The sequence below is a fragment of the Tauraco erythrolophus genome, chromosome 14, assembly GCF_009769465.1.
Source record: "Tauraco erythrolophus isolate bTauEry1 chromosome 14, bTauEry1.pri, whole genome shotgun sequence".
Lineage (NCBI taxonomy): Eukaryota > Metazoa > Chordata > Aves > Musophagiformes > Musophagidae > Tauraco > Tauraco erythrolophus.
In genome coordinates this window covers 22431199-22444060 of record NC_141478.1, presented here as the reverse complement: position 1 = coordinate 22444060, position 12862 = coordinate 22431199, and the positions used below count along the sequence as shown (strand labels likewise).

The 12862-nt window shown below is 44.3% G+C and overlaps 1 protein-coding gene across 1 annotated transcript in view; it reads left to right on the top strand.

Moving 5' to 3' along the window:
* The window catches only part of ARIH1 (ariadne RBR E3 ubiquitin protein ligase 1), a 64222-nt gene that overhangs the window by 16333 nt on the left and 35027 nt on the right, over positions 1-12862 (top strand). Inside the window, exon 2 of the mRNA XM_086620287.1 lies at positions 9564-9631. Coding sequence (XP_086476413.1) covers positions 9564-9631 — 68 coding nt within the window. The remainder of the gene's footprint in view (positions 1-9563; positions 9632-12862) is intronic.

The window sequence follows — 12862 nt, the reverse complement described above, 5'->3', positions numbered from 1 at the left end:
GAGGAGATTTCTGGCCTAGTTCTGACCAACCTGTGCTCTGGGGCTAAGCCGAGGTAGTTGGTACATATTGCCCAGTCACTAAAATCCTCCGACTTCATTCAGCACCTTTGTTTATTTCTGTGGTAAAAGGTGCTTTTGCATTCCTCTTGAACCAACATAGTATATTTTCTTCAAGTCTGGTGTTAGTGAGTTGTCATATTGCTTTGAGACAAGAATTGAAACCATACCCTTGTGTCTTTGTTAGTTTTCTGGAGACTTGTGGTCTGAGAGACTCTGCAGGGCTGAAAGTATCAAATGATGCTTCTTTCTGCCATTGAGGAGCTTGTGATCTGGAGAAAACCAACAGTTTTCCTGGTTGATGGAGCTGGATCCGTTCATGGTACATGTATAGGAACAGTGCAGTAACTATCTGGTGGGTCAGAATGAAGTGTAGTGGGATGAGAACTTCTATAGGGTTGAGGTCATGTGTGATAGAAGGAGAAAAACGGAGCCTGGAAGAGGAGTGATGTATAATGTCAAGAGGGAAGGGGGCTGAAATATGCTTTGTGGACCCCGCTTGCGTGAGTAGTGTTGTATGGATGAGCGGGGAAGGTGACTACATGTTGTTTGAGATTGGGATGCAGAGGTCAGTTATTGCTTTTTCTAAATAACCATCTGTTTAACTGATTGTTTGTCCTAACAGAAGCAACGCTGTGAGGCACTGGATGTTGACTGAAGATTTGGCATCAGGGGGAAATTGGTGATTACCAGGGCCCTGGGCTCTACCTGGATGAACCCGCAGGTCCTTTATGTTCAGGGTAGCCAAAACTCTTGTGGGCCACAGATGGGGCTTTTAATACCACCCCATCCACAGCCTCGCTGCTGTGCTGCGTGCTGTTTTCTTCCTCCGCAATGGGAGATATTAAGGAGCTACTGAAATAGTAAACTGGAAGAATTACATGGAAATCATGCCATCACCTTCTCCTACTCTTTTAAGGCAAGTCTTTGCAAATTCATGAGTGGGAGGCAATGGGTTGAATAAACCCATTCTGAAACGTACTCCGGTACCCATGTGCTCCCACTCTGCTTCTCTCTTAGTACGTCAGCTATAGTTGCTCAGTGGCAACTCCGGAAACTATAGCTGTGGCTCATGTTGCTTACACAGGTTTGCTGAGCTTTTGCTCATACGTTGGGATTTCTTGTGGTGGGAGACACCAGGAGGAGGGGAGTGCTTTGGGTGCTACACTGCCTTTGTGGGCAGTAAAACCAGAGTGCTCCTTAATCTAAAAGAATTAAAAGTGAGAAATGGTTTGTGGAAGCGCGTATGTTTGGAGACCTCTTGTTCTGTAGAGACTCAAGGAGTCTACGGGGGCATAACTTGCTTGAATTCACAGGGCCTCTGTATCTGTGGGTCTTTGCTCTTCAAAAGGTTGACTTTATGCTCAGGAACTTTAGCAAAAGGAAGTAGAAACCAAAATGTCCTTCAAATTAAATGTATAAAATAAGGGTTAACATCTCTCTGTATCCTGTGACCAAACCGTAGATCTCCTGGTTAGGAAGCAAATGTAGCTGAAATATTGGAAAATACCTTCCCTGGTCGTAGCCCATAGACCGTTTTTAATTTGTCTTGAGTTGGTGGTGGAGCTTCTGCAGTCATCTGAGAGCCAGCACTGCCCAGGACACTTGAGGAGCATGGCAAATCCATCCGATTGTCTTTTATTTAGAAGGATTACAGAGTGAATCCAGTCTTTGCATTTCCAAATTTGCTAATGCATCCTGGAGTTGTCGCTTTAGTATTTCTTTTTCTTTCTGATTTTAAGAGCTTTGTTAGACAATGGATCTTTGTTGTGGCTCCTAATCATTAACCTGAAAACTTTCCAAGAAGCTCAGAGCAAATGTAAAGCAGCTGACTGCTTCACTTCTGTCTCTTGAACCAATTAACTGAAGTAGTAGAGTTTTCTCTGAAGTTGCTTTATATTATCTTACGCTCTTTTAGCAGAGGATGTTCCTCAGTTAGAAACCATCACTGAAGCACAGATAGGTTGCTACAAACCAAGATCATAGTATGAAGCTGCCATTTGTTGCCATCACGTAATGGTACTCATTCAGTAATTCTGTAAAACTGAATTTTCAAAATTAAGAGATGATGTGTGAAGGGAAGTTAATGAGATGGAGGAAGATGTAGGAAGCTGAGGAGACCATCAACATCGAAGCTGGAGCCTATGTATGTGTTAATGGGATGTTACAGCGAGGTGGTAAGTGCCAGCCGGAGGACAGCAGTTGACAGCAGTGACTGGCAATGTCACAGGGAAGTAGCCTGGCTTCATGCGGAGTTGTTTGGGAATGCCAGGAGCAGGAAACAGGTACTTTTGGGGGTGATTCAGAGGTGGGTAATTATCGGAAAAGTCACTTAGTGTGGCTTCAGTGAGGCTGTAGAATGTGAAGACCATATCCTCAGTGGGTGCACCGAGATTGAATAGTAGTGAATTCGTTGTTCTTGTTTATAACAGGTGTTTGGAGGGTGAGAAGTATCTCAGATCCATCTGTGTGTGTTGTACTGGCCCCATAAACTGTGAGATGGCCAATGGCAGATAAGTACCATGGTGTGATTCTCTCCCAAGCCTCAGGATATGGCAGAGGAGGAGAGCGTGGATGGGTGGTGGCAGACTGATTTGTTTAGCTGCTGTCCTCATCTTCTCACAACAGTCCTCTAGTGTTCTGTCTGCAATCGAGCCGGGGAGTATTAGATTACGTGAAAGTTTTTCAACAGCTTCTCGGAGTCCTCCGTCAGTGGTGCTTAAAAACTAGCAAGTTTGAAGATAACCTCTTTAGAAGATCAAGTCCCAGAGGCGCTCAACACTTAGGTCTCATCTTCTACGTTCAGTTCCTGGGAATTTTATTAAGCTGCTAGAAATGAGTTTTTGTGTTTGTAAGACTTACTGGAATTGTCTCCTGAAAGAACAGCTGTGAATGGAGCTTCACAAACGAAGGTCGCTCAGTGTGCTTGCAAAACGATGCAAACCTTACGACAACGGTCTTGCTGTAACATGGTTCAGGCTAAAATCTTATCTGAAACTTTCTCCTCTGTACCTTTATATCTAAGGTTACCTGATGGGGCTGGCAGAGACGCAGACGAAGAGCAGTGGTGTTCAAACAGAGTAGATGACCAAGTTATTGCTGGATTTCGAGCTGGTGTCCACTTATACCTGATGAAGGAAGCAGCTATATAGTGCTTGATCTGTTGTGTTGGTTGCCCTCGTTCTGTGCTGTGGGAGGAGAATGAGCTGTTGTCCTTCAGAAAGGAGTGTCAGCATGCAAACGTGTTGGGTTTTGAAGTAATTGAAGACTTACAGGAGGGTTTCTGCTTTTGCTTGGTGGTGGCACTTCATGCAGTTGAGTTGAGACCTGCTGATGTTGGTCTTGAGGTTTAGGGCATGCCTGCCTGCACACCACCTCCATAGCCTAAAGTCATCTGGAGAGAAGTGGGGGGAAAACACGCAGCATGTCTGATGATGCTGGTCTCCAGGGCGTAGATGAGAGCTGCAGCTCAGGCAAGCCAGAAGTCTCTTAATTTATGAAGAAATCTTTTTAAACCTTCATATGACAAGGTTGCTCTTACTCCGCCTGCTAACATAAAATGTGATATGTTGGTTATTATTTTATTAATGCTTCCTTCCATCCCGTGATGTGCATAGTGATGAGCTTTGGAGATGTGTTCCATCCTGTTGCTCCTCCTGCTTGGAGGGCAGCTGGAATTTCCACTTGGTGCTCTCCTATTGGCAAAGGCTGGGGTTTTGACTGATTAAATATTTACAGGGGTGGTGTGGCATGCTTTACTGGAACAAATGTTTGTGCTGCTTGGTTGTTTCAGACAGGGGTTGGCTTCTGAGCTGTTCTTCTGAGTCTTTGCTCCTCCACCGTCGTGTGCGATAAGTCACCACCAAGAAGAACTCTTATTCTTTGCTGTCAACCGGCTTGAAACCAGTCAGTTTCCTTCTGCTGGGGAATTTCAGTACAGTCCTGTGTCATTTATGCACCCGTGGAATACAGCTGTGGATGTCGATGAGGTTGGAACCATTTATGGATGTGTCAGGCTTGGGCAAAGCTGTTGCTCCTGGAGTGTCTGCTTTGATTCGTGGTGCGAAAGCAGTTGTCTAGAAAACTGAACTGGGAGCAATGTCAAACTCATATGGCTGTACCAAGTCTGAAAAAGCCTCTGCTATTGCAAAATAAATGCTGCAGTTTGAGTTTCAACAGGTTTTAACCTAAAGCTGCTATGTTTAGAGAACAAAACCGAAACCAGGCATGAAATGGAAAAAGACAAAATGAATTTATTGATACCACGGCTGAAGGAGGTGGGAAAGGGTTTTGCTGGAGAACTGAGCTGAAGTTGTTCTTAAATGGCTTTTATCTGCAGTGAATTCTCAAATTGAAACAGGAGCTTGCTCCCAGCCTGTGATGAGAAGCTGAACTCAGGAATATGCTTTTGTCGGTAATAAGTGCAAGAATTAACAGTGCAACTCGTCTTGATGGATGAAAACATGAATGGATCAAGTACTGCAAACTGTCATTCAGCAAATTACACTGCTTGGAAATTCTGATTTAAGCTAATGTCCTAATAATCTTTAATTTATAATTCATTTATGCGTTTTAAGTGCATCCAGGTTCTTCTTTCCAATTCATACTTTCTTATTTTGACAGCAAAAATAATTTAACTCAGATATTAGTGACCAAGCTTCCATTTCAATTAAATTCCATTAAATTAAGGAGTTTATTTCAGTTAATAATACTACTTTGGAGAAGCCCAGACCTTTGCAGAGTTTCTCATCCCTATATCTCCAGCTTTGCATTGATGTGCCCGAGCCTGGCAACATAGATAAGGATAGTAAATGTAAATACCTCCAGTGAGAAGCAGCGAAGCGCGTTTGGCTGCTTTGTTAGCCTAAAAAAGACAGGAAAAAATCACTTCTGAAGGACTGACTGCATTTCTCTCTGGGCAGAGCTTTATTATGAATGTTTCGTTAGCGAGATAGTTGTGACAGCGAGTCTTTTGAAGTGCCCTGAGCGTTTCGACAAAATGGCTGCGTTCCTCCGCTCTCGCTCCGATCGGGATATCAACAGGCTCGCTGCCCTGAGCTCCAGGCAGTCTTCCTCGGCTTCGACACGTAACGCTTAATAGGTGGCTCCTCTAAATTGGATCTGCTGTTTCATCAAGCCACGTTTGGAGGAAGAGGGGGGAGCGTTCAAATGTGTTGGATTTTTCCCTTGCTGTCTCTTTCTGGCTGCTTTATTTATGAAGATTTGAGTTCGTAAACAGAAAATACCCTTTGGAAAAGCACGCTTCTCCCCGCTGCAGCTTCGAGCCGGAGTAGTAATCCCGTCTGAGCGGCGGCGTAGCCTGCTCGTAACTAATCTTTGTGGTGTAGGAGTCGTAGACGATAATCCTGTGTGCCAAACGAGGTGCCCATCCGGTTTCAGAACAGAATCTAGGCTATACCAGTGCTGTGTAATCTAAGGCTGTTTAAACATTGTTAATTGTCGCAGTGCCGGGCAGAGTGAGCGCCCGAAGCGGCTCGTACAGCAGCGGCGAGGTTGATAGAGGGCTGTCGCAGAAGTAGTGTCAAAACACAGGTTGAGACATCAAATTATATCGGTGTCATTTTAACCCCGTACGACCGAGTTCCAAGCCAGCTGCTCCGCCGCAGCACAACCTGTCATTGCGATAGATGCTGCCATTCACTCCTCCAACGCTGCTCCCAAATAATGGCGAGGTGTGTGCATGCAAGCAATTAACGCGGAGCAGCTGGTGCCCAGCACCTTGTCGGTGTGCCTTGCCTTAAATTAGAACAATCCTTCATGCCAGAGGTTTTTGCATTTGTATTTAACTGTGAGTTACATTATGCAAACCAAGCCTCTTAGCGCTGCCTCCCTCCCTGTCTCCAGTCCTCTCCGTGTAATGCCGGCTCAGGTTGTGTCGCTGTCCGCGTTGCGTACGAGCGAGGGCACGGTTGTATGAATCCTTGCCTTTTCCAGCGGCGAAACGGCTAGTGCAGTTTTAAATGCTGGATCTTGGACGGGGCAGGCAGAGCAAGCAGGCAGCCCAGCTGTTTCTGGTGGGAGCTTGTCATGCTGCTGGTGTTTCCTTTTATTTTCTATAAATTAACATGCTGAACAAACACTGCTGTAGCTAGAGGAAGCTGAAGCCCAACAAGTTAGTAAAAGCTACACCTTACACCATATTTGTGTTATAAAGCACCGAGCCAACAGTGCTGGTCTCTGAAGTATAATCCTAAATAATGTGCTGGTTCGTACACTGCTGTCGGGAAACCGCTTTCTCTTTGTGATGCTGGGATATTTGGGAGCCTGATCTAGGGAAACTTGGTTTGGAAAGCTGCACTGCTGCTTTGTTGGGAAAATGGAGAAGCCACAAACAAATCGAGACCCTCATGTTCTTTGCGGCCACGTGTCTTTTGGCGAGCGGTATGTGCTGCATTTGCGTTGTCGCACTTGACAATCACTGCAGACCGCTTAGTTCCTTATTAATACAGCATAACTTAATTAATACAGGGGAAACCTGTCTGTCGTCTTTAACAACAAAAGTCAGCCAGAGACCACTGCCTCAGTTGCCTCTTAGCCTCTTAAGTGATTAATAGGTATTCGCAGAAGCCTTAATACAGTGGCCAAGTGGGCTGTAGCAGAAGGTAGGACAAGACTTTAGGCTGCTCTAAAGCTCTCTTAATGCCATTGCTTGAGAAATTAAGAAAATACTGTTCCTTTATACATCTGGTAGATCTCTGGGCTGAGTGAAGAATCTTTGTGTTTGAAAAGAGCTACATACTTCACTGCCTGAAACTCTTTTGTAACTCTAGAGCATGGCAGGAGTGAGAGGCTCAAGTGATGGGTTTACAGACGTGAAGGTGCTGGAAGGATTACCTGGAGAAACCTCTACGTGTTATCTGCCTGCTACGTTTAGCAGGAGATGTCCTAGTTAGAGGCAAGACATGCACTGTACCATGGAAACTTTTTTTTTAAAAAAAAGTTGTACTGATTACAAGGAGCTGGTATCGTAACCAAGATCATCTAGAGATAAGATCAATTTGTTTACTGAAGTATATTTTCGTCTTTGGTTGATTTGCTCTAAGGAATCACGTGTGTTTACGTGTGCTGTTACGAACTCCTGTAGGTACTGGTACATAATACAGGTAGAATTACAGAAGAGGTGTTGCGAAGACCTGAATACAAAGTAACCTGGAAAGATCAAAAACTGAGGCCCTGAAAGAGGCTGCAGTCCTGCCTGAAGCTGGAGTAGCCTTTTGGTGAAGGAGACCCTTACATTCCCACTGCTCTTGGTGGCAGGCCTGACTTGAAACAGTTTGAGTCATTACTCCCCTCTGTCTGCTCTGCACCGCCGGGCTGGATTGGGGATTGATGCTATTGGAAGGCTTTTTCTTGACTTTATTTTTTCTTTTCTTTTCTTCTCTGTTAAATGGGATTCCATGCTGGTTTAGCATGATTTCCACATGGCTGCGGCAACTTGAGCGGTGTTGGCCAGGCAGAGCACTTGTCGGCCCCACTGCCAGGACAAAAAGTGCGGATGCAGCTCTGTAGGAGATAGAAACCATGGAAAGACCATCCTGTTGTCTGAAGAGCCTCTCACCCTGGCCTCTGGCTATATACTTGGTGTATCCACGTTGCAGTTGTACAGCGAGATGTATCAGCTCGCTGCTTTGGCTGAGAGCTACAAAGAAAGGGGAAAATAAGTCCCATCAGAGCAGCAAGCTAGTCCAGCTTGTCCTGGAGCTGCACCGGCGCTGCTTTCGATGCGAGGAAATGGGTAAATCTACCTGAAAGCTGTTGTTATCCCAATTCCTGCCAGGCTGGGATGCTCCCTTGCTGTTTCGGAATGGCCAGTTGCAAGTGGTTGTCAGCCAAGCACCTTGTCTTGTTATTACAGTTAGGAGCTTGGATCCATGTGTCCTGGGAGACTTGTTCAAAGATGGACTGGAGCTGTGTTTTCACAATACAGAGTGTTTGGCAATACTGGTTTCTGGTTTTTCTGCTCCATACTGTGTAGCAGATTTGCCGTCCCAGCTGTTTATGGGGCTCCACATGGACTGGATCAGGGATCTGGTCTTAACTTTTCTAAAGCTGCTTTTGTTCACATGGGCTTTTTAAGCCGGAAAAATTTCTTAATTTAACCTTAAACAAGCTGTGCTGGCATTAAGAGGAGTAAGAACGTACTGCAAAGGAAAAGGAGTGTCACTTTTTATAGTATAAGCTGCAAGTCTAGTTCTTTATGTTTATATTTTGGTGCCAAGGCTTTATTTCAGTGAACATTTTGTTGGTGTCACTGCTGAAAAGATGCTGTCCTGCTTGTCCCCTCCTGCCCTCTCCCTTGTGCTAATGCAGCTGTTTGTGTGGTCAGGCAATCGAACAGATTGGAGGAACTGGTTCAGTGAAAAAAAAACAAGGAAAAGAGGAAAAAAAGGTCCATTTCCAAGCCAGTAATTTGCAGCGTTGCAGCATGAGATGGCTGTAGTAGCATGGGTGGGTGAGTGCAGGGTGAGGATGGGGTGGGATCACTGCTTTGGGTGGCAGCACTGGCTTTTGGCAGCTTCGAGTTGTAGCTGTAGCCCGCGGGCGCAGAAAAATCACATTGCCAGTTCATGTCCTACTTTTCAACAGCTTCGGAGCGTCTGCTGAAAATTTGCCCTAAGGCAAACTTCCATTTTGGTGTCAAATGGCAAAGTACACATAACCACACTCAGGGCGCTCGCTCTTGCCTCTGTTGCATGTAAATGGTTCTGAAACTGAGCCCGGAGAGTTGGATTTGGGTTCTGGGGCGTAACAGAAGCCGTAGGGTTTGTTATGTTTCTCGACTCATAGAACCAAACCCTTTGCTGATGATGCAGGTTTAGTTGGAAGAGAAACTTTTACACAAGTGAAAATCAGCTTTTATTTTCCACCCTGTTTCTGACCTTTCTAGGCTGCGTTTCTTTCCATAGTTATATAAGTGCATGGTATTTTCTGGATCTCGGGATGCTTCAAGGAACATCTGAGGGACCTGAAAGGACATTGTCATCTTACACTGGCAGCCAGTTACTTTCTGTGAGAGTTTTCAGCTCAAGTGTTTTGGTAGTTGGGGCTGGGACAAACAGGGAGTATTCTTATTCCACAAATAGCGTGGAGGTTGTGGCAAAAGCAGGTAGGACAGATGGCAATCAGCTCTTCCTGCGTTTTACGGACACCTTGGGATTACATTGTGTAAGCACGCTGGACGTGGGGATGTTGGCACTTAAGCATCTGTTGTGGTAGCAATAACTACCCTGTTCCTTAAGTCTTCAACCATATTCTGATTTTTATATAAACATTTTGCTTTATAGAGGGTTTTTTTTTTATTTTTGTATCTATCAAGTCAAACTCTTTTCCGGTATATGTGAGTTCACATCTATTGTCTGCACAGATTATGTTTTCAGACACCTCGATTTCCCCATTTGCTTATTCAAAACTCCGCTTGATGTTTAGTTTACCAACTCAGTCAAGCAGTTACTCAGTTATTTATTATTTTTCTTTTCTTTCTCTAGAATCCAGCGACTATCACTCGAATACTGCTTAGCCATTTCAACTGGGATAAAGAGAAGCTGATGGAGAGGTAAGCAGCCATCTTAGCACGCAGCCACGTTTTACTTCAGACCTGTGAGAAATGTTTATTATCGGATTAATGTGAGGATGGACGAATGCACAACATGTGGCAGGAGAATCTCTTGTGTAAGCTCTAAATGTTCCCCCTTTAGCAGCTAAGGGTGACTCCTTGTTTTGGTATTGTTAATACCTATTAGACTTCAAAGAAGTATTGGAAGTTAGTTGGCTGTCGGAGGACGGGATGCCTTCCAATTTGAACACATACAGGCACAGCGTTTACACAGGCTCAGGAAAAAAAGCAAGCAGGAACAGGTTCTTGTTATCTTGAAACTGTTTTGAGTTTGGGTTTAGCTGCTCTTGCATGTCATAGAATCATAGAATGGTTTGGGTTGGAAGGGACCTCAAAGATCATCTAGTTCAAACCCCCCTGCCATGGGCAGGGACACCCTCCACTACACCAGGTTGCTCAAAGCCTCATCCAACCTGGCCTTGAACACTTCCAGGGATGGGGCAGCCACAGCTTCTCTGGACAACCTAGTCCAGTGTTTCACCACCCTTAAAGTAAAAAATTTCTTCCTTAGATTTCATCAAAATCTCCTCTTGTTTCAGTTCAAAGCCATTGCCCCATGTCCTGTTGCTACACACCCTTGTCCAAAGCCCCTCTCCAGCTTTCTTGTAGTCCCTTTAGGTACTGGAAGGCTGCTAGAAGGTCTCCCTGGAGCCTTCTCTTCTCCAGGCTGTAGAACCCCAACTCTCAGCCTTCTTCAGAGGAGAGGTGCTATGTCGTGCCAGCATGCATCTTCCTGACATGTTTATTCCTTAGTCTTGTCAAGACTAAATTGTTCTTGACTGATAAAGGGTACTGGCAAACTTTATCTGCCTTGTCTTCATCTTTGCAACTCTATGTTTTCTTTAGCATGTGTATGTAAATTATGACTTGAATTTTGTCTTTCCCTCCCTTTCAGAGCACAGCATTTTATGGTTATTTCTCATCTTTCATTCCCTGCTCTTGGGGAATGTTGCTGGTAAAGGTACTTTTTATAGTTCATTATTTTACAGAGGAGGCCAAATCCAGCTGCAGTGGTAATGCATTGTTTGGTTTTATTCCATGCCAGTGTTGCTGTTGAAGGGAGTGTGAGGGAGCTGGGGAATTCCATTTACTTATAGAAGCTGGGGGAGAATTAATCTGGACCAGAAGGAACCGTAAAGGCAGTACAGGGACTTACTGTTTTTTATGGTCTTTACTTTTGAGAAATGCCATGTAACAGCCCATTGGTGCTCTGTGCTGAGCCCTGTAGTTTGGTGCTCTGTAACTCAGGGTGCAAGTGTGGAAGAGCAACAGATTCTCCATCTGCTAGAAGATAGGTTTGGAGTTTAAATATTTCTGCTGTCCTGGGAGAATGGAATTAGGACGCCTTTAGCCCCCTTTGTGTAACGTTTTCAGTTAGTGATGGTGCTCAGGTATCTTCTGTTTTGTTTGGCCTAGATTTTTTTCTTTTTTTTTCTGATGTGATTGTATTTTTTTTAAAGCTTTCTAGTCTTTGCTTGCTTTTCCTGAGATTGACCTCTTTTAGTTAACGTTGAAAGTGCGAAAGCTTTGTGTTAAAAATATAGTCACATTGAGGCTATTTAACTCTGACTACAACTGTTAAGCATTCTGATTTAGTTCCTTCTCTAGAAAGTGTATCTGTTCACTTTGTATTTTAGTTTCTTTTGCTGGTTCTTTAGGTCAGGCTAAAGTTCACTGTGCTTGGCTACCTCCATCTCATTTTCAGATACCTCTGCTACATAAGTGTCCTGAAATGTCATCCCTTTTGTTCAGTGGGTGTTTTCCCTTCTCACTGAAAGCTTGTTTATTAAGGCTGCCATCCATTTTAAAAAAAAAAAAAAAAAAATGGGCTGTGGGTTTTTTCAAAGGGAGGTGTCAGCCACTTGTATGTGAGGTATTGTTGGTCAGGCTTTCACAGTTTCCAACCAAAACACTTTACACGTAAATATTTACAAAGTCTACAGGTAAACACTTACTCTTGGAAAATATTCATTAAAATACTTATCTTAATGCTACAGGATTACCCGTGTGAGTAATATAATACGTGACCTTTGCTTATGCAGACCTGTTGCACGCTAGTGACAATTTTGATGCTGACTGATGTCCTGTTGTATTAGAAAAACACTAAAATATTTTTCTCTGAAGTAGCTGCTGCTACTTTCTGTCACTTCTGCACCCCATAGCTTCCATGAAGCCCTTTGCGACGCTCAGCTGTGTTAAAGCACGAGTGGGAGGCTGAGGAAGAGGCTGAGAGCCGGTTTGTAGCATTCAAGAAAATTTTGGGATTGCTGCAGTAGTAGATGAAGGCAAGGGTGGGAGGTGGCTGGTCACTTAAGCAGCCAGACTCCAAAACAATCAGTTTGAAGTAGTGATGGAGCTGGAAATGATGCCATAAGCCAGCTACACATCACCTCTTTTCGCTAGAATAGAGGTGGTTCTTGTCTAGACAAACACAACAAGCTTATTAAGCCCAAATTTAGGATTGGTTATTCCGAAACGGAGATCACTTTTTGTATGTCCAGCAAACCGTATTGCAGCGTGGTACTAGTGTAAGTGAGCTGGAAACACACTGGGAAGCATTCGTGGTGAGGTGAAAAGACATGCGCTGATCAGGCAAAAAAATAGATGTCAACACTACTTTTTAAGGGTGAAAAAAACCCCAAACTTACATTTTTACCTGAAAATAACACTTATTCACTATGTCTTCAGTGTCTGACCCCCCTGAAAAAAAGTCTTGTGTCTGAAGTCTCCAGCTCGCTAATAGCCGAACTTGCACTCTGACTTGCCTGTTGTGTGCACCCGTCACCGTGCGGCTTGAACCCGGGGCCGGAGCATCCGCTCGTGCTGCTATTGCACCACGTACAGGTCCTGAGTAAAAGCACTCACATGACAGCCTTGCTTCCCACCAAGGGAATCCATCTTCTGCAATGGTGTTGGAGGCACACGCATATTTTTTTTTTTTTTTCCTGGGGGACTCTTAAACAGTGGAACTGGTATAAATTTGGCCTCTTTTCCTGCTAATACCCATCAGGAACGCTTCCCAGGAAATTCCTGTTGTTGCCTGCAGTCTGGGTGGATTTAATGCTTGCTGAGATGTAGCGTTCAGGTGTGATTTTTGGTGCTTGATTTCACATCAAGTCAGAGCTTGAACTCAGTTGCTTAATGGCTTGTATTTACAGTGCCCAGCCAGTT